Source organism: Anabrus simplex, chromosome 7 (assembly GCF_040414725.1).
Source record: "Anabrus simplex isolate iqAnaSimp1 chromosome 7, ASM4041472v1, whole genome shotgun sequence".
In the NCBI taxonomy this organism is placed as follows: domain Eukaryota; kingdom Metazoa; phylum Arthropoda; class Insecta; order Orthoptera; family Tettigoniidae; genus Anabrus; species Anabrus simplex.
The window spans coordinates 303,305,910-303,328,899 of record NC_090271.1 but is presented as its reverse complement, the minus strand read 5'-3'; the positions used below and the strand labels follow the sequence as shown (position 1 = coordinate 303,328,899).

The 22,990-nt window shown below is 38.8% G+C and overlaps 1 protein-coding gene across 7 annotated transcripts in view; it reads right to left on the bottom strand.

Annotated features, from left to right (window-relative positions):
- Positions 1–22,990, bottom strand: part of Gprk2 (G protein-coupled receptor kinase 2) — a 228,386-nt gene that overhangs the window by 174,723 nt on the left and 30,673 nt on the right. For 6 of the 7 annotated variants that reach the window (XR_010860778.2, XM_067151750.2, XM_067151748.2 and 3 more), the window contains 3 exons: positions 21,452–21,547; positions 13,097–13,212; positions 9,976–10,053 (listed from right to left, as the gene is read on the bottom strand). Coding sequence is in view for 6 of the 7 variants with exons in the window: in XM_067151750.2 (XP_067007851.1) it covers positions 9,976–10,053; positions 13,097–13,212; positions 21,452–21,547 (290 nt within the window). In the remaining variant the exon portion in view is untranslated. The remainder of the gene's footprint in view (positions 1–9,975; positions 10,054–13,096; positions 13,213–21,451; positions 21,548–22,990) is intronic. The other variant, XM_067151751.2, reaches the window with a different exon arrangement.

Here is a 22,990-nt window from a genome sequence, read left to right as displayed (position 1 = left end):
GGGAATTATTTGCATGTGTACGATGAATCCAGGAAGAGCAAAAAGACAAATATTGTATCGACAGGCAAGGGAAATACTATTTAGAGTGTATTTTGTAAGCATGCAGCAGCAGGCGTTCAGAGGCCTTCACGCCTCAAAAGAAGATAGCACTCACGTGTAGTATCGGCCTGCGAACAGAACTGGCCCATCCATTTACCTTCCTTAATATCTCGAAAATTTCCCTCAGCACTTTCTCGGGGTTTGATGTTAAAAATTAATTTAGACTTTTAAATCTAAGGTCATCGTTTTGGAATTCAAGATATAACAGGAGGAAAAAAATGTTTACACTTTGGGCTGTTATGCTCTCTGCACTTTGCCTTTCATTTCTCTCAACTTCCATTTACCTTCTTTCGAAAACTTCCTTCAACACTTTCTCGGGGTTTGACGTTAAAAATTAATTTAGACTTTCAGGAAACTTTTAAGCTTTGGAATTCAAGATATAATTGGATAAAAAAATGTTTACACTTTCGGGCTGTTATGCTCTCTGCGCTTCACCTTTCATTTCTCTTAACTTCCATTTACCTTCTTTCGAAAATTTCCCTCAACACTTTCTCGGGGTTTGATGTTAAAAATTAATTTGGACTTTCAGGAAACTTTTAAGCCCACGAAAAATATAGGTCATCGCTTTGGAATTAAAGATATAACTCGATGAAAAAAACGTAGGCCTACTTGCTCATTTTCATGAAAAATATATTTCATAGCAGTGATAATGTATTTTTATCATCTCAGGCAAAGCACCTATATCCGTAAATTTACACGTTCATATTTGCGTAAAGACCACGTGCACCTCGCGGAGTGATACGAAATGTTCGTTTATGTCTGCGTTACTCTTTCGATGGAAGGAATTTTAGTTCATTTAATTTTTTTTGCAAAATGAGCCTTCCTAAAATGAGGGTGCGGGCATTATTCGACGGCGGGGATTATTCGGGTAAATACGGTATTTCAGAATATAGCAAATTTTTACGTTTTCTTCTTGATGAGTTTTCCGCTAGATGACATGGACAGTCATGAGGACAATAAATGAATTCTTCACAAATTAAATCCTAGGTTGTTGATAAGGGGATATTAATTCAGATTTTAATAATAATGGAATTAAACAATTTGTCCAAGCTATTTAAATGTTAGTGAATAAATTATTAAGAGCGCGACTAATTTATTTTCGAGATACTAGTTATTCATGGCTGTGATTTAGAGTTGAATCTTCCAGAATATTTGGAACCACGCGGTCTAACATAATTCACAATCGACATAAATAAACCTCGTTCTAATTTAATGAGAGTATAGGACCTAATAATAATGAACATAAATTGAAATGCATCCATAGGGCCAAATATAATATGGTTAACCTTGTGATTTTGAGCCGTATATTGCGAGGAGTGTGTTGAATTGCGTATGACATTCAACGTTGATTTAGAATGTTCGTACTATGAGAGTTAATGACTTCATTGAATGATATTTTATTGCATTGTAATAGTGGCCATTGGGAATCGCATAATTGGAATTTTGCGCTATGCTCTTGGATATATTGACATTGTGGAATTTTATCACATGAATTGTTGGGATCAAGTGAGCATTTAATTGAAAATTTAATTACCCATGGTTAAATAATGATGCATTCAGATAGACAAGGTCTTCTTAATAAGATTTAATGTGGTATGAAGTTAATTATGATGATTTATCATGAATATTTCCTTGCCATGTATGGCAGGTGTATATTAAATCTTCACAAGTCTAAACTGGTTACATCCAATTGCTATTTCGAAAAGAATGGCTTTTAAAGTTGTCACTGATGCTGAATTGTACAATAAAATTAGTAGAGATGGATTTCACTTCTTTTCAGTACATATAACCCAATGATGTTGATCACAATTTTATGCCAATGATAATAATAATAATAATAATAATAATAATACCCGTGTGGGGATTTACCGGTTACCTCCATCGGGCACGTCCCATTGGAATTGGGGAAGCTCGCTGGCTCTGCCGCCAACAGAGTCAGAGGGTAGTAGGGAAATAAAATACCACCGTGAAAAAAAAATTGGTCCCTTGCCAGGGTTACGGCGAAGACTGGTAAATGACCAGAAGCCAGAAAACATCTTGAGGCAACCTCTAGCGCTAACAACCCTAGTTGTAAAAGGATGGGTACCCATCCAAAGCAAAGTCAAGTCAAAAAGCATGATGGCACAACATTTCAAGAAACATACCCCAGGGGGTAAATCTTTGGATAAATCCCTCATCGTGAATGCCATGGCGCACAAGTCTCATTCGGATTCTGGGGGAGACTCAACATCATGCAAGAGACGAGTCGGAGCGTCTCGGTGTACCCTGAAGAGTCAAAAAAACAGGCCAAAATCTAAAACCTTTCTAGCAACTTTCAACATAAATTCATTTACACAAACTGGCAAGCTGAAAACCCTCACCAAAGCTCTTCACGAAAATCAGATATCCATAATGGCCCTACAGGAAACAAGGTACCCAGATGAAGAGATTTTTGAAACCGAAGGCTACCGATTTTTCAAGAGCAAAGCGCAAAGAGAAATCCTCAATGGAGCTGTGATGCTTGGAACCGCGTTTGCTGTTAGAACCAAGATCCTTAAATCGGTTGCAAATTTCGAACCTGTGAATGACAGATTGTCTATACTCACAATTAAATGCGCAAACAAAACCTACGCCCTAGTTAACGCACATGCTCCTACAAACGATAAGAACAAGTCTGATCCAGACGAAGTTGATAATTTCTGGGACCTACTGGATGAAAAATTAAACAAAATCCCCAAACACCATGTCAAGCTTCTTTTGGGTGACTTCAATGCCCAACTAGGTCGTGAACAGAAGTACAAGAAAGTTATAGGAAATTACCCTGCTCACAAAAGAACCAATCCCAACGGCAAAAGACTGGTTTCCATTTGCGAAAATCACAACCTGCAGGTCATGTCCACCCACTTTCGCCATCTACCCAGGAAGCAAATGACTTGGCGTTCTCCCGTTCAAGCTCTCGGAGAGTTCCAAATTGATCATGTTGCAATCTCCAGGAGAAACAGCCCTGAGATTATGAATGTCAAGGTAAAAAAAAGGCATCAATGTGGCCTCAGATCATTATATGTCTCTTATCAAATTCAAACCAATTCCCGCAAACACAAGGAAGACAACCAAACAGATCACACACTTCGACAATGATAAACTTCGGCAAAGGGTCGAGGAGTTCCAGGAGAAGGCTAGACCAAATGACTGTGACTTTAACAATGCCAAAAGTCTCCTTGTTGAGGCCGCCAAAGACGTTGCAGAAATCAAGAGAAGCAAAAAGCATGCCTGGTGGAATGGTACCTGCGAATCACTCCTCCAAGAAAGACTCAATGCGTGGAAATAGTACTACTCTACGAAATCAGAAAATGATTGGGAAATCTACAAAACACAACGTGCCCAAGCAGCTAGGGTGTTCAAAACTGAGAAACGTAAATATGAAAAATCTCTCATTGAAAAGATAGAACAAAATTTTAGGAAGAATGAAAGCAGAGAGTAGTACAGAGCCTTCAAACGCAAACTCACTGGCTATAAACCACCATCTCTATGCTTTGAGCGAAAGGACGGCACACTGGCGACATCAAATGAAGAAAATTGCAGCATTCTGGCAGATTACTTCAAGAATTTACTCAATTGCTCAAAACCGCAAAGAGCCATTGAGACCAAGGAACCCTTACTCAGGTACCCAGATTCCAGACCACCCGACAGAGATGAAATCAAGCGCCACATTGCCCATCTCAAAAATAACAAAGCGCCGGGGGAAGACTCAGTAGTAGCAGAACTATGGAAATATGCCCCAGAAGAATCACTTGATATCTTGCAAAAGCAAATAGAAGAAATTTGGAACAAGGAGACCCTACCCGAAGATTGGAAAATAGCTTTGATCCATCCATTACACAGAAAAAGGCAGCATGAAGAACATCAACAACTACAGAGGAATTTCTTTGCTACCCGTGACTTACAAAATTCTATCACTTGCCATCCTGGAGCGTTTGGAAGCACAAGTCGAACATCAAACAGGTGAATACCAAGGAGGGTTCAGAAAAGGTCGCTCAACAGCTGAACAGATCCAAAATCTCAAAACGAGCATCAGATATTGTACACTAAGGTCCAAGCAGTATGTGTCTGTCTTTGTGGACTTTAAGAAAGCGTACGACTCCATTGACCGGGAAGTCCTGCTAAACATCTTAAATGAATTTGGAGTGGATTTGAAACTGCTGGCATTAATTAGAGCCACCCTGACCGATACAAAATCCAAGGTGAAGTTCCACGGATGTCTCTCGCATTCCTTTGACATCAAAACAGGAGTCCGACAAGGTGATGGGCTATCCCAGATACTCTTCAACTGTGTTCTTGAAAAGATCATCAGAACCTGGCAGGTGAGATTACAGGAAACCAACTACAGTCCATCGAGGATAGGAACCAAATCCAAGGGGATCGCAACAGACTGCTTAGCATTTGCTGATGATATTGCTGTTCTCTCAAACGACATAGAAACCGCTAGAGCTCAAGTTGAAATTTTAAAGGAAATTGCCGAACAAACTGGTTTGCAGATATCGTTTGAGAAAACAGAAGTAATGACTAACATCAAAGAGGCTCCACCAAAACTCCACACAAAATACAGGGACATCACCCGAGTAGACAAATTCAAATACCTGGGTGAGATCATCATGAAAAATGGACTGGACAAAGAAGCACTTCAGAAGCGAGTACGCAAACTTGAAATAGCCTACCAAACATCCCGCACAATCTACAACAAAAAATGCCTTTCCCAAAACACCAAGATACGTCACTATGAAACAGTTCTGAAGCCAGTAGTTCTATATGCAGCCGAAACCCTGTCTCTAAATGCCAACAAAGGACTCCTTGAAGAACTGGAGAAAAGAGAACGCAAAATTGTGAGAGGAATCTTGGGATCAAAGTACAGAAATGGAATCCATCAAAAAAGATCCAACAAGGAAGTCTACAGCAAAATAGAGAAAATTACCGACACAATCAGAAAAAGACGGGCACGATTTTACAGTCATCTGAAAAGAATGGACGGAAGAAAGTTAACTAAAGAAATATTTCACTTTTTTGATTCAAACCCCAAAACCACAATTCCCTGGTTTAGAAATACCAAAGAAGACCTGCAAATGCTACATATCTCAGCTGAAAATGCCCTTAACAGAGATCTCTTCCGCAAGAAAATATTGACGAACAGGCTAAACCGAGACGAGCAACTGAAGAGAAGACACGGTGCCCCATGGACAGAGGAGCGTAAGCAGGCCCACTCACAAAGAATGAGGGAAATTTGGGCTTTAAAGAAGGCCAAGTTCAGTGTCAAATGCAACAAGACTTAACGTGGTCCTTGATGGCCCCAGCGAATTATATATAATAATAATAATAATAATAATAATAAACTTAATAAGACTACAGATTTGAATTAACCCCTCAGCGTCGCAGCCATTTTAGGAGCTTCCTACCCCGCGGCCGGATGAGATTTCAACTACGCGCGACTGAAATACATTGATTCACTTAAAGCGTTACTACAAGTAGAAGAGTAGCCTGATATTCACGAAATTTTGAATTCCTTATGATAGAACTATGTACATGCAGATAATGACATAATTATTTCACATTACCTTAGTAATTTCATTTCATGTGATAGAGTTCAAAGCACTCTTCGAGACAGAGACCCACTTAAAGGTAAAAATTTCATTGTTCTGTATTGAAAGTATTAACGTTAAAAATTAAATAATTGAAAAAGAGGTTCAACCTATTCAATACATGAAAGAAAGAAATGTAGTGATTACATTCTTATTTAATAGTAACTATAAATGGGACCAGTTTCGACCCTAGTCCAGGTCATCGTCAGCCGTAAAAACATGTAAAACAATGCATATGAAAAAGAAAAAGATTAAGTGAACTCTGGATCGGTATAAGATGAAACATAAATTAACGATGGGGGTAGAAATTGTGAGTCACTTAAAAGAAAACAGTACGTAATATTAAGAATGGTAGTATGGCACACGCAATGATAGGCGAAGTCTCACAATGTTTATGAATATTGGAGAACGGTCAAATGGGTCAGTTTCCACACTCTGTCAGGCACAAAGTCACAACACTATCAAATAATATATAATAATAATAATAATAATAATAATAATAATAATAATAATAATAATCGTATGGCCTCAGCTACCGTGTGCAGACATTTCAATTTGACGCCATCTGGCTGTCTGCTCGTCAATTTCGACGTTCCGTTTTACTCTAGGCCCCCACTAGATGGCAGACCGAGTAAACCGAAACTCTCTTGGGCGTCTATGGCTGAGATTTAATGAATTTTGTCGGGTAAACACCAAATGTGTCACCAGAGATCTTTTACATGCCGACATCGTACGACATGGAGTGTCGAATGGACTTTTTTCCGCCCTTCAAAAATCCGACTACCTCTGCCGGGTTTGAACCCGCTATCTTGGGATCCGGAGGCCGACACTCTACCGCTGATCCACAGAGGCAGCTAAATAATATATGAAGATCATAAATAACTTGAAGTCGCAGACGAATAGATTTGTAGAAGCAAACCGCCAGCTCCCGGTGATCAGCGCGGCACATTCAAGGTCATGCGCTGCGGTCTCGAACGCCAAAGTAGAATGGAGAATATCCTGAAGGTCCAGTATTTGTCTCGGTTGCAGGAAGTTAAGTACGTATATATAGAAATATACAACGCAAATCAGTATAATTGAATGAGTACTTGTGCTCCTGCTAAGTTCTTGGAAAACAGTTGACTTGAAAAAACAATTGTAAAGAGAAAAAAGTATAGTAAAAAGCGCAATATCGGAAAACAAATTTTTTAAATTGAAAAAATTTTAGGTCAAGATTGAAGTAGTCGAAGTTGGCGCAAGACAAGAGTTAAAATTTGAAAGAGGATAACCGAAATGAAGGTCGATGGTTTTTTTTTTTTTTTTTTTAATAGAGACCGCAGCGCATGACCTTGAATGCGCCGCGCTGATCACCGGGAGCTGGCGGTTTGCTTCTACAAATCTATTCGTCTGCGACTTCAAGTTATTTATGATCCTCATATATTATTTGATAGTGTTGTGACTTTGTGCCTGACAGAGTGTGGAAACTGACCCATTTGACTGTTCTCCAATATTCATAAACATTGTGAGACTTCGCCTATCATTGCGTGTGCCATACTACCATTCTTAATATTACGTACTGTTTTCTTTTAAGTGACTCACAATTTCTACCCCCATCGTTAATTTATGTTTCATCTTATACCGATCCAGAGTTCACTTAATCTTTTTCTTTTTCTTTTTCATATGCATTGTTTTACATGTTTTTACGGCTGACGATGACCTGGACTAGGGTCGAAACCGGTCCCATTTATAGTTACTATTAAATAAGAATGTACTCACTACATTTCTTTCTTTTATGTATTGAATAGGTTGAACCTCTTTTTCAATTATTTAATTTTTAACAGAGACCCACGTCACACTCCTGGCAGCAGTACACCGACGTCGTCTTTTTGCCGTGTTTTGAACACACGATACAACGCCCCTGAGTGTTGTATTTCTCACCCTTGGGTGGTAATTTCATGATAAAATGTCTTTCCTGCAACCTTGGAACTGTATTATCTGATGCGCGCCGGCCTTGAATATTTCGATCCCCGGCCGAGCGAGCTTATTTTATAAACAAACCTTCCTCCAGCTGAACCCGATAAGATAGGCCTAACTGCTCAGTGTTTGTCCCTGTGACTTGTCTGGATATTATTAGAGAATTTAGGAATTCGAATTCACTGTTGAAAACTTCCCTTTGACCTGTATAATTATCAATAGTCTCCTACACGAAATTTCCAAGTACTGGTTCCTCCTCATTGTCACTCATCATTTACCACTGCATCCGCCACAGCCGCATCATTTATTTCATTATCACTGCTGCTAATACTGTCACTACTACTTCCGACTAAACTTTCATCTAAATTATACAATATTTCAAGCACATTACTGTCAGTCAAACCATGGCTGAGTGCGGCGCGTCACACGGACTGATGAAATTGCAGAGAGACCGAAAGTAGCAGGACGAAAATAAATGAAGGGAATAACATTTATGACGAAACAAACCAACTCGATACATATTTGAGATAAAAGCTTGAGGCATCGTCTTTCAAGCGAGATATATACCATGAACAACTGGTTCTCGTATCATATGACAGAAAGCAGCACTAACTGATGCCTACACAGAGCGCTCGTAGAGAGTTACGAAAATATTACAAGCCGAGAAATAAAGACAATATAATAAATAATTTGCACTCTCAATGTACAAATAGAGCAAAGAACATCACACGAAAAGACAAACTTCTCAGATAATCATTTCTTTATTTTATTACGTAAGAAAGAATGAAGTAAAGAGGCTTTAAAAAAGCAGAGATTACTAGTGCTCAGACTTACTTGATAAATTTTTACCCTTGCAAAAATAACTACATTTTAATGATCATCATTCTTATTTTACAACACTGATAAACCCCAACATTTCTTCTTGGAAACAAAACAATTTGCAAATCCATAACTCCAAAACTCTTCGCGCTATAGCCGTAAATGCGAAACCATGTATGGGTCTATACCCCGTATAGAGGTCGGCGGCTACGGAAGAAAAGAGGGTCTGAGGGGTTAAACAGAGAAATAAAGATGTGAATGCCTTGTATATTTGTAAATTTTGGTACTTGCATGAATTTGTAGTTAGACTGTGTGGTCATAGCTAGTCATTATCTTCTTTCAGTGTTTTGACTTATGTGATTTTGTGTAATTTATGAGTGATTCAATGTTGTCTTGTCTACTTCGTTATTAAATGGTGAAGCACGTAGAACTTGTATTTTACTTGACTGACATGCAATGGTCAAGTACCAACAATGAGTCAAGTTATTTTTGCAAGAATTTTCCAGATATTGTAAAATTATTTTAAAGGTCATTTCAACTTCTTCACCAAATAGAATTTTCTATCATTTAATTATGTCAACCTCAGATATTAATTCAAGTATTTAAGACTTCTTTTCTTAATTTTTACAGAATATTTTGGAAACCTGAAGACGTTTTGATAAGTTGTTATGGACGAGTCTTTTCCATAACTGGAAATTATTATTAAAATGAAAAATTAAATATTCAGAAGATGACATTAAAAATCTTTTGTGAGGAAAGTTAGAGAATTTCTACTGGATGTACCACCTCATTTGTTTATGATGGATATCTACGAGTAAATTTGTCAATCAGATAATATTGAGTTCAGTAGTGATCATTATTCACAATCAGAGATTTTTTATCATGGCCTACAATTTTAATAAATGTGAGATGAAAGGTTATTCTTTGGAATACCAGTTCCTACATCCTTCATATGTTCCATGACAACACTTGATTTGAGCCAATTTTCAAGAACTGACTACCAACTGAGATTTCTCGTGTCTCACTGCACGAGTTAGGTAAGGTGTGTACAGCGAGTTTACTCTTATTACATGTTTATGGGCACAATATACACTGAACCAAATCTGTATACAATTCTCTTCTAACTTGTTAACATTAATATTTAGAATATGTAACTTTTCAATTAACTGAGAAAGTACACAATGCTTTTGAACTGTCACACCCCACCCAAGATTCTCTTGAGTTCTGTGATGTCTGAATAACAGATAATCTTTGAACTTTACTATTAAAATAATGTGTTCAAACAAATTACAAAATATGATCTTAGGGTATGAATAAATGATATTTTAACTACTGCTTTCCTCCAAAAAATAAAGACCGTTTGCTAAAATTAACTTAGCTCTCAAGCTTGGAATCTATTTATTACTCATTTTTACATTTATATCTAAATGTACAAAGAAATAAAATTATAAATAGAACTAGAAAACAGTAGGAACTAGTAAAAATGGTACTGTACCTCTCGATTCAAGAAGCTAGTGTAAATGGTTTTTGCTACCTCCATACGATTTTCATCCGACTCAATTTCATACCTGTCCTACAAAATACAAACAAACAAAAATTAACAACTTGCATATGGACACATCTTTATACTGGAAAAAATACAAAACAATAAAAATAGGTTTTTATCTTCTTCTTCTTCTTTTGCTACCGCTTTTTCCCCCACACCTGTGGGGTCGCGGGTGCGAACTGCATCACACATGTGGATTTGGCCCTGTTTTACGGCCGGATGCCCTGCCTGACGTCAACCCTATATGGAGGGATGTAATGACTATTGCGTGATTCTGTGGTGGTTGGTAGTGTGGTATGTTGTCTGAATATGATGAGAAGAGAGTTGGGACAGACAAATACACCCAGCCCCGAGACAGAAGAATTAATCCGAAGCAATTAAAATCCCCGACCCGGCCGGGAATCGAACCCGGCAACCCTCTTAACCGAAGGCCAGTAAGCTGACCATTCAGCCAACGAGTCGGACAAAATAGTTTTTTTTAAAATATCTAGTACATAAATCCGCTTCCCATCTGCTAACTGGAAGGCATATCTTTCTCTTTTTTTTTTTAATTTTTTTTTTTTTTTTAAACTGAACTAAGTCATGTGAGCTTTTAGACATGTGAAGATAAGGAAAGAATAAAAGGCTACGCCTATTGAGGTTTGTCACTATAAACAACCTCTTAGCTACAGCTGGTTATGGCAATATTATTAGGATCTAGACTTCATCAGATGAGTGGCAAAAATCTTTTCACAAGAAACATTACCTTAGTGTGTCAAAATGGCCAACAATTGAGTTTGTATTTGTTTCAGGAACATAATATTTAAATATTTCAATAATTTCTGCTTCGCTGGCAAAACCCTGTGTTTGCAGTATGCTATGTCTTTTGGTATGGGCTAGAACAAATATGTTACTTTCACTGACCTGCATCAGTCTCATTATTGGTTCTGACAATGAAAGTGACCAAGGTAGGTGCAATGTTAGTAACACCATTCCTTTTACAGCCAGTCCACGTTATGAATGGTGTGAAAATGTCATCTGCAGGGTCAGCTGGCAAGTGCATTTCAGTGGATTTGGCAGATTGGTATGTAATAGCAACTTCTGGCTCAGTGAAGAAAACAATGGGTAACTACTTCACCCATTTCCCTTGTATGCCTCTTTAGTGATGTCTAGGCCATTGTGACAGCAGACAGTAGAGCTGTTGAGGATCCAACCAGCCTTCGAGCTGAGTACTCAACATACTTACGCTCACATAATCTAAATTAGGAAATACCGTAATACATTTTTGGGTACATAAATGTGCAAAAGAACATTCATACATTAAAATTCATACAGATCTGAATGAAAAATAGAAAAATAAACCTCACTAGTTACTTCCACAGCTCTCTTGGATGCCTGAGAAAGTAAAATAATATTCCCTTTATCTTTATCTTTGTCACAGAATAAAATAACTTAAAATACCATCCGTTCTCTCCACTATGAATATCTGAAGTAGGCTGGAGGTCTTGCTTACTAATACCTCAATGACTTTAAGGACCAACTGGTGAGTTGTGGTAGACAAGGTCCCTGACTCAGAATACATCTGAGATGCCTCCTTTTACTCAACAATAGTCTGAATCCCACTCCTGGAGCCACTTTCTAGGCCATTCACTCCTTAATCATAGACCACAAATGTGACTAGAGAAACCTAAATCATGAACCACTTATAATATTCTACATGAAACAAATGACTGTACTTTTATTTAGGAACAGAACAGTATGGTTCAATTTGAATTTGTTTCTGTTCAGAAATGTAGCTAAGTAAACCTCAGAAGGGCAAGCGACCTACCTAGACAAGGAGCATGTTAAGGACACACATCGTAGTGTAGAATGACAAGAAAATTATTCCGACATGTATTTTTTTCTACCAACACTGATGAAGATATAACATAGGAATATTCTGATTACCTGTCATCCTGTTCCATAACACACATGTGGCTTCTTTTATTATGTCTTAGACTTAGGTTACTTATTCAATTTTTGCTTCCTTTGGTTGAGCATTCTGCACTGCTCAGCACCTGATTGATGACAACTTTCACAACACCCCATTACAATTCAAAAAGCTTAACTTTTGTCATCAATTAATGTACAGTACATCCAGAAAATCTATATCCTTATCATATTCTAGTACTTGTTTGTACTATAGTAGTATCATTAAAACAAATGACACAATAATGGAAATCTGTTGGAAACATATGACAGTTGCGTGTGGTTGACCTTGTGTGCGCATAAACCCTTCGCTTCAACCAATGTCATTTTCTGAGCTAAAATGGTCGACAAGTTCTTTGGCTCGGTCACATCTGCAGTTGATATAGATGTTGATTCCCACAGGGAACCTGAAATATTTGTCCTGTATGAGTAAATTTATAATACCAATATTAGTGGTCCGTTATTGGACATTATAAATTTTCCAGGTAACTCAGCTGGTTGCCAGAGTTTCGCCCCAGTGTGCTAAGTTGGGCTCATCAGTTGGTAAATAGCACACCTACCAAGACGCATGGCTAGTGCATACTGTGGAGACCACTGCGTAGGCTACTTGGAGCCACCAGCAGTGCCAATGCACTATGAGAGACTGTCTCCTTACCAGGTTCCCTGTGGGAATCAACATCCATATCATCTGATGGCCAGGCAGGCATCAATTTTTGGTAATGAGACAAAGTCTCTCATACTGCAATGACACTGCCGGTGGCTCCAAGTAGCCTACGCAGAGGCCTCCATGGTATGCACTAGCCATGCATCTTGGTAGGTGTGCTATTTACCAACTGATGAGCCCAACTTAGCACATTGGGGTGAAACGCTGGCAACCAGGAATGAGTAGGCTGGAAAATTTATAATGTCCAATAACGGACCATTCATATTGGTATCACACCTGCAGTGTCGGAGAAAATGTCACGAAAGACTTGGAGGCACAATGAAGTTCATTTTTAAATTAATTACATTGAAGGTTGTACAGGGGTACACAAATTTTCTGGATATACTACACAAAGAGAGCATCTCTAATAGAGCAGCTGTTTCTAAACAACTAAAAGTAGATTTAATTGAATCTACTTACGATGGTATCCAGGAAGATATTGTAGCGATGATATTCGGGGCGAGCATTTTCACAAAACTGGCGAAACAGAAGCCGACCGATTGGCTGTTGGTCCACCACGTAGGAATATCTTGCATCTTGGATCATGAAATATGATAGTTGGTAAGTTTGATACTGTGATTTTAAAGAGTTATTAGAAACAGTTTTCAATTCAATAACAAAATTACAGATTAAGCACAGAATTATGTAATGATATACAGCCTGGATTTCCATGCAAATGCATGTTTTTAAGTAAGCTAGTTACGCTTCACAAACTTTGCAAATATTTGTTTTATGACTTACTGATCCCAAGTAACCGTTCTTTTAGCCTGCATGTTTGCATGTTTTGGCCTTTTTTAGGAGAAAATTCATGCATAATGCATATTTTGAAGATTTTGGATTTAATAGCGAATATTTGGACGTTTATATTGCATAAGACTTTTCTTCTGATTTTGGCACATATATAATGTTAACTTGCATGATAGTGCCTTTTATGAATGGTGGTTTGTGGAATTTGGGACCATTTTTCCATGTTTTACAGTATGTCTGTTATTGAGAGACGGAGAGAATGTATTCCTGGCACCCTATCTGACAACCAAAGTTAGTAGCATACATACGGTAGAGATCCCATAAACCAATTAACCAAGCACTTTCTTATCTGTTGCTTGAGTAAACATTGACGTAAGACGGAAGGCCCCACGTCGATCTCTGTAATTCTTAGGACTAAGGTGTCCCAGTTATCAACTCCTATAAAATGAACGTTACTAAATGATGGCTCATTTTTTTCTATGTTAGACGAAATAAAAAAACATATACCACACTTCTGTGAGGCCGCGTTACTGAGATAGCAGCTTACAAACCTTGGTTTGCACTGAACCTTCCGTTGTTATCCTGGAATTTCCTACCCGGAACTCTCACTCGTCACACGTCATTGTCATCGCAGCTTCAATCTTTAGCAGGTTTTGAAGACATCATCATATGCAATAATCGCACGGAGAAGTAGCTACAGCAGTTAGAGATAAGCTGAACAGTGATCTGTTCAAATCCTGATTTTGAATTCGTCAAGCTTATAAAAGCTTATAAAAGAACTTCCAAATAACAGATACATTGCAAGAATTGCCCAGCCACATAATTCAACACTGAGTTATTCCACCTGTAAACAAGCCCTGTTTGATCAGATATTCACGTACTCGAGGTTTTCGACATTAGATCACATCGACGTATTTAAAGTTTGAACTCCGTTTCTAGCATGCTGTGATCATCTTTTTAATTCATTTTGTACATTAAAAACTCAATTGGGACTTTTATCATTCATAATTGGCCCTAAGACTTACACAAACTGTGTTTTTTAAAAGTCTGTGTTTAAATGTGACAGACTGAGTCACCTTGACTCTTCAACATTTTAATATTATGTCATTCATTTTAGTATGAAGATTATCATGTGTTTCACCATAATAGCTCAGGCTGAAAATTTCTCACAATAGAAGAGATGAAACATGTCCCTTTTCTTTATATATATATATTTAAAAAAAAAAAAGAGTGAGAGAGAATATTGTATTGTATTGTATTGTCAAGGTGGAGTCACTCAATCAATCAGACCTTATTTCTTGTTAAGGCCAACAATACGGATTTATTATGAAATTTATTTCTTACAGACCTCATTTTGTCCCAGTCTCTTCATTTAAGTATGCACCTGTCACTTCCTGTGACGTAGAAAGGTCATTTTCTGTACTTAAAGTGTGCTGACAGATAAAAGGATGAGCTTAAATGAAGACAATTTGGAGAAATTAGATTTTTTACAATGTTTCAAAAGGAACTGAATTTAGATAGTGCATATTTTCCAGTTTATTGTGCATGTTTTGCCATATGATAGGCCATGAATGCATTCATATTTTGAGATTTGATAGTGCATGGAAATCCGGGCTCTAGTTATAAATAATAATGTTTTTAATCTGTGATAAATAAAATAACCATTAAATCAATAATAATAATAATAATAATAATAATAATAATAATAATAATAATAATAACCCTTGAAACACTCCAATGAAAAAGCTTTTACAACACATTTCACGATCATAATTGCACCGATATAAGGAGAAAATACAAAAGACTGAAACAATGCAACATTTTATTTTGATATATGAGATGTGTTAAAATGAAACCCACTTAAACCGTGCCATTTTTACCAATACATAAGAAGCCTGACAACTTTACAGCTTGATGCACAGACCAATGAACAAGCATGCATATCTTAATTCAGCTTGCTTGTCTTGTTGATGCAACAGGTATTGTACAGTACAACCAACAAAGATGTGAATCAGTCCAAGGTGGATCAACAAGAAGTTATTCAGTCCATAACATAAGATGGATGTTGACCAGTCAATATTCCTAAAAGAATCTAGGTTGAGTAGGGATTCAAATGTGTTGAAGACAGAGTGGAGAACTGGGATGTTTTCTAGAAGGGTGAGGAAACAAAAGATCTCTCGTAGACAAAGCCATGGCTTAATTTATATGTAGTAATAGGGAAGGGCTCTCATCAGAGCTTATGTTTAGAAGTAAAGGAATTTGTTATATTGCTAGGGATAGCTCGAAAGGGAGCTGTGAAGGAAATGTTAATATCAAAAAGTGTGTTAACAAAGGATCCCATGGGATGAATTACATTATAAAGAAGAAAATGTATTGGAGTTTGAATTACTAAATTTTCTTAAGAATTACAGGGGGGGTATTCAGTTATGCAGAGTCAGGCAGAAATCATGCTGACATCACTTCAAGCCGTACAGCAAATGATCCTATATCACCAAACCACAAAAAACTTGAGTCAAAGCTTCCAACAGCAAGGTTACACTAATAACATGAGGGTTTTCACTGGTAGACACTGAACTACATGACATGAATATCGACGGTAACCGCTTCAAGCACATTCTGTACAACCTCTGTCAAGCCATTAGGAATAAATGATCTATAGAGCATCCAACATTGAGATAAGACTGTGGAGCATTATGGCAACAGTGTTGCTAGCTCTAGGCAGCAGTAGTGCTGATGTCATAAGTTATATAACACCAGCTTCGAGTACTGTGTTTTCACAAGTTAGCAACACAGCACGATTCCAGCAGCTGTCTGAAATAGAACACGATCAGGAAGGAGGAGTTTTACAGGTTCTAACAAAGTGGGCGAACATTAAAGATACATGAAGTGAACCAATAAGGACATTAATTTTCTTGCAATATGACTCATTTCTGCCGACAACGTAAGTTCTGAGGCACTATCTGTCATTGGTGTAACTTGTGTGTCTATGTGTGTATTTTATTTTGTGTTCAATGGAATTGAAATGACTGATGTTTTGGTGAAATAAAAAAGAGGAAAGATTCTGGGAAGTAAATAGATGGCTATAGTTGCAAATGGTTTCAATTATTTCGAGAGTAGAAATCCATCAAAAGTGCGAGTTGGATTGCTGAAGAAACTGCTGTTTAGGTACATCCAGATCATTAGTGTTCAAACTTTGCAGTGAATCGACTCGTGACATCCTGGCGACACCTAATAAGAAACAGGGAAGAAAAGTGAAAAGACAGCAGAACTACAAAATTTAGTGATTTCGTTAAAAGTGCTGTAAGGCAAAGAGTGTATGAATTTTTTAACTGAGCATGTGGCTGCACACTTTGGCTCACACAGCTGTCAGCTTGCATTTGGGAGATAGTGGATTCGAACCCCACTGTTGGAAGCGCTGAAGATGGTATTACGTGGTTTCCTATTTTTACACTAGGCAAATGTTGGGGCTGTACCTTACTTAAGGCCATGGTCGCTGTACCAAGAGGAACTCTCCTTCGTCATGAACTTTTAAATTTACAATTCATACAGATCGATCTGCATATATTCTTGTAACATGTGTGTTTTTTTTCTTCCTATCTTAATAAAGTACAAATGTTGTCCCGTTCCCGTATGGCCCCAGGGAAATGCGAAATTATTTCCGCCCTGGTGGCACCCTCCAAATTGTGTTGGCAAGCCTTCCTCCGACCTGCGCACTTGTCGTGTTCTCTCTCCACCTTGCCCCTCCTCGCCTCTGCCGAGGGATGGCACGGTGCTCACAGAAAACTTCCTTCAGTTCGCTTGGAGCGAGCAAGCAGCTTGGTCATCTAGCCGCGAGCGTGGAGGTAGGAAAGCTTACCAACCAACGTTAGGCTTAGGGAGGGAGTTGCCTTATATTGAGAATGTAACGTGTTTGTTCTCTTGTTAATAGAGGCTAAGAGCCTCAGTAAATAGTAAGAGGGTTTGCTTCTGTAAAAGTTAATGTGTTAATGGGGTTTCTTTGAATTCAACATGTTGTCACTAAAAGGAGTTTATTAAGAATTGAGAATTGAGAGTTGTAATATTTGAATTGTTCGAGGGCAGGTTCCCCAATGAATACGGACTTTATTTGTGCGCACTTATCATTGTAATAAATGTTCAGCATTACAACGACTCGGTTTTCGCTGACTGCGTTATGGCTCTCCTTGCCCGTTACTGGTATTCAGCCTTCGGTCTTGAAGCCCGCACCTTCCTTATTTCCACATCGCTGCCAATTTTACTTGGTGCAGCAGTCTGGTAGCAGAGCGTTTATTTGTGCTCCTACCAGTTCTTTCGGACAATTTTGAGTGTGCGTGGTCTTTCTCTCTCTCTCTCTCTCTCTCTCTCTCTCTCTCTCTCTCTCTCTCTCTCTCTCTCTTTCGGTTACGGTGTTTCTCGTTCAGCTTGGTGGCCGGAGATATTTTTACCATGGCTACTCGAGACGTGGCATATCCTGGGTCTCTTAGAAAAGAAGAGTTGTTATACGAACTGTCAATTCGTAATGTAGAGTCTAAAGGGACAGTTAAAGCGGATGAGTTATTATTACGAACTAATTTAGATAAAATTGTTGTGGTACCCAAGCTCTCTGACGGTGAGGCTGCGAGTGTGGCGTCCCTTATTCAGGCCAATTTGACTGAAATATCCTCAATTATGGATTTTTTAGAGAACGTTGTAGCGGATACTCTCAGCAGGATGTTTTCTGAACAACCTATTCTTGATGACGAACCAGGTCCTTCTGAGTTCTCTTTAGCAATATCTTTGGTTGGAGCGATTTTATCTGATACCCCTCTCTTGTATCACGATATAGGTAAATTTCAATTGGAAGATCCGCTCTTGGCTCCTATCGTCCAAGACTTGAAGGATGGGAAAATTGTCGATCCGTATGTATTGAGGAATGGAGTTCTTTGTTGCCCCTCCCGTCATGATCGTAAGATGAAGGTTGTAATTCCATCTGTGTTGGTCCCTATGATCTTTAAGTATTTTCATGAAACTCCCCTCGCAGGTCATCAGGGAGTATTTAAAACAAGGGAGAAGATCAGAGAAAATTTCATCTGGAAGGGAATGGACGGAGACGTTCGCGAACTTGTTAAGGCTTGTAAGATTTGTAGGATTAGTAAGCCATGTGTTAATTCTCGGGTTGGCTTGCTATCCTCTACCCAAGCTACCCGTCCTATGCAACGTCTATATATTGATTTCGTAGGACCTCTCCCGCGATCGAAGTCTGAATCAAATAGGTTTATATTGGTCTGCGTGGATGGCTTCACTCGTTTTACATGGTTATTTCCGACGAGGATGGCCAACGCTGAAACAACCATTAGATGTTTAAAAACCATATTTTCATCATTTGGTCCTAGCCAGTATTTGGTTTCAGACAATGCTAAAGCTTTTACGTCCAATCTTTTTAAGAACTTTTGTTTTAGCCTGTCGATTACTCACGTCACGACTTCCCCTTACTACCCCCAGCCTTCGTACGCGGAGAGAGTCAATAGGAATTTACGCTCGGCCCTCATTGCTTTCCATCACCACGATGTTCGGAGGTGGGACACCACTTTGCCGTGGCTGGCTTATGCTTTTAATACTGCGGTGCATGAGGCGCACCAGTTTTCCCCTTTCTCTCTCATGTTTTCGTTTCTTCCGAACTCGCCGCTTTCCAATTTGTGGCATATTGATGATTTGTTGCCTGAGAGGGTGGATCCTCTTAATATTCGCGCGAACTGGAAGAAAGCTAAAGAGAATCTTCAGGTCTCCTACCAGAGGAAGAAGGAGCACTACGATAAGGGGCGTCAGCCTACCAGCCTGGCTGTCGGGGATGAGGTATTCGTTAAGAATTTTGTTCCCTCTGGGAAGTTGGCACCCAGGTTCCGTGGTCCTTTTCGGATTATTGATTTTCTTACCCCGGTCACCCTGTTGGTGAGAGACCCCGCGACCGAGGGAGTTTTTCGTGTTCATCTTTCTCAGCTTCAATCTGCTCAATGAACTTTTTGCTTTAATTGGTTGGCGGGAACCGATACGTCTGTGGTGTTCATGTTTGCGGGGTTTGTTCCCCTGTTGTTTTGCTAACTTCTGTATTTTATAGGGAGTTGTATTTTATTTAATCTGTAAGAGTTTTTAAATTTGGTATGTGAGCCCTCCTGCAGCCCTACCTAGCCTCCTACCTCCACGCCCGGCGCTCTGACCCGGGATTGTCTCCCTCCACCTTGACTCTTACATCTTATCGGCTCTTGTGAAGACAAAACTGCTGGCCTTAAGCTTGTATGTTTCAGCATTATGGAGGTTCCATCTTCGCCGTCGCTCCGTGAGAAGGGCCCCTCATGTGGGCGTGTTTTGGCATGCGCTGGCTCCATCGGCCGTCCTTCCGGGCCGTTTTTCTGCATGTTGTATGTTTGGCGCTGGCTAGCATTCGCCGCCAGTTGTGGCACGCATCGTCCATCTGGCTTATTGCATCTTGGTGTGCCTGGTTGCCGTGTGTTCGGCATTCGTCATTCATTTCGAGCCATGCCAGTTTAGTCCTCTCTTGGACTTGCAAGCCGGTAGCTCGCCCGGCGATTCTTCTTCAACTTATTCTAATCTTCGAGATGTGCATCTTGAAATATGGATTTTCACGGACTGGCTTTTATTGCCTTTCGCCAAGCTAAAAGGTGTTTACCCAATGAAATGTTAGGCCAGTTGTTGGTGTATCCTAACCAAAGACTCTTTCTTCAAGTGTTTTTAATTGCTTAAGCAAACTGTTATTTATTTGTTTGGAAAAAAAGAACCTTTTATCAAGAGCTCTTGTGGTGTCTAAAGTAGAAGAAGAAAGACTTTTTCCAACCTGGTTGGAAACTTAGGGAGGGAGGTCTGTACCAAGAGGAACTCTCCTTCGTCATGAACTTTTAAATTTACAATTCATACAGATCGATCTGCATATATTCTTGTAACATGTGTGTTTTTTTTCTTCCTATCTTAATAAAGTACAAATGTTGTCCCGTTCCCGTATGGCCCCAGGGAAATGCGAAATTATTTCCGCCCTGGTGGCACCCTCCAAATTGTGTTGGCAAGCCTTCCTCCGACCTGCGCACTTGTCGTGTTCTCTCTCCACCTTGCCCCTCCTCGCCTCTGCCGAGGGATGGCACGGTGCTCGCAGAAAACTTCCTTCAGTTCGCTTGGAGCGAGCAAGCAGCTTGGTCATCTAGCCGCGAGCGTGGAGGTAGGAAAGCTTACCAACCAACGTTAGGCTTAGGGAGGGAGTTGCCTTATATTGAGAATGTAACGTGTTTGTTCTCTTGTTAATAGAGGCTAAGAGCCTCAGTAAATAGTAAGAGGGTTTGCTTCTGTAAAAGTTAATGTGTTAATGGGGTTTCTTTGAATTCAACATGTTGTCACTAAAAGGAGTTTATTAAGAATTGAGAATTGAGAGTTGTAATATTTGAATTGTTCGAGGGCAGGTTCCCCAATGAATACGGACTTTATTTGTGCGCACTTATCATTGTAATAAATGTTCAGCATTACAACGACTCGGTTTTCGCTGACTGCGTTATGGCTCTCCTTGCCCGTTACTGGTATTCAGCCTTCGGTCTTGAAGCCCGCACCTTCCTTATTTCCACATCGCTGCCAATTTTACTTGGTGCAGTCGCCACTGTTGAAAATGTTGAGCGCAGAACCAATCAAAGTGTTTGTGTGCAGATAGTGTAAGCCATCTCTATGCTTTGCCTAATTCTGCAGTTCAATTTTGTTCATCTTAATAAACCCTTTCATTTCATCATGTCTCATATACAGTTTCAGCAATACCGTCTAGAAAGTCTAAGTAAAAATTTCCCAAAGAGAAACCAGTCATGTTAAGATAATTTAAAAACTATGCTTTCATCACCAAATTATGCATTGCATTCAATGCAAAGGCAACAGAAACTTCACTAATACTGAACTAAAGCAACGCATAATTTTATATCTTGAAGGATAACTCACTAATGACATCCTACAGGTTGGAGGTAGTTAAACTCTAACATAAATACAAAACATGTTTAAAAATTAACTTACCAATTTTATTTTTTAAATCTATACACTGTGATATGTGCGGAAACTGTAAAATTTTCCTCCATTTTTTACTTTTTCCTTTGTTACTATCTGTTCCTCCTGCAATAAGAAAGCCAAAATATATCAATATTACGAAAATTTAAACACATATAAAAGGAAATTAAGAAGTTAGTGAAACTATAAAAAAGGAAATATGTAGACCTAATAAGAGAGGAAAGAAATCTATGCTGCAAATTGTCTCATGAGCTGATAAATCAATCTATAAAACACAAACATATAAACAAGAGTCACTTCTGCGAATGGTCACGAGATTGTCCTTAGTAAGTACCAATATGACATGTTTTCCAGAATGAACAACTTTCCCATCACTTTGCTGGATTTATTAGAACCAAAAACAAAAGTTAATTTTTGTTGAAAGTCTACTTCCCTGTTACAGTGAGGGTAACCGAGACAATTACCATCAAGCAACAATTTGCTCAATAATTACGTTTGCAGAAGGAAATCATAATTTCATTTCGACTGCAGATGTTCAAATTTGCTCAATAATCAGAGCTCTTTTCATACTGACAAAAGGAACTTTCATTGTACAGTGGATTTCAAAGCAAGCAGCTTTGTATCATTCCATAAAGTAATTCATGCCCATTTGTAAGTCAATGTTTAAGTGTAATACATCCCCTCTCGTCACAAACAATATTGTATGGCCTTAAAGGTCAACTATAAGTTTTTGATTTGATGACACCCAGGTGCTATCTTATCTATTCAGTCATAGGCAATGGTAGTTAGCACTCCACCTAGGGAAACCAAACCTTGGAGAGACTGATGAAAAACATCATATACTTTTTGGACACGTCATACTGTACTCTTGCTTTTGTTGTTGTTATTGTTGTTGTAAGTCAGTGTAAAATTTTAAAATACTTAAGGTACGTGTGAATTTGTATATGATGGTATTATTTATTTAGCATGTGACATAAAATCTACATACATATAATTGAATATATTACAATAACAAGAAAACAATTTCATATCCAGCCCTTCCATCCACTTTTTTGCTATTTGCTTTACGTCGCACCGAAACATATGTCTTATGGCGACGATGGGATAGGAAAGGCCTAGGAAGTGGAAGGAAGCGGCCGTGGCCTTAATTAAGGTACAGCCCCGGCATTTGCCTGGTGTGAAAATGGGAAACCACGGAAAACCATCTTCAGGGCTGTCGACAGTGGGGCTCGAACCCACTATCTCCCTATTAATGGATACTGGCCACACTTAAGCAACTACAGCTATCGACCCATCCACTCTAACACTGCCTCTGATGGTATAAAGAATAAGCACGTAGCTTGCTGCTGCCAACAATGTGAGCGATGGTTTGCCTTAACAACAAACATTTTATATGACTGTGTTGTAATGTTAAGCCAGTAGTAGGCTCAACCCAATTAACTGTAAGCCGTAGTGTTAAGCACTGGAAATACTTAGAATGTTAAACTTTTACCGCCTCAGTCAGGCAGCTGATTACTTTTCAGAGTAACAGGACGTTAATGGACATTT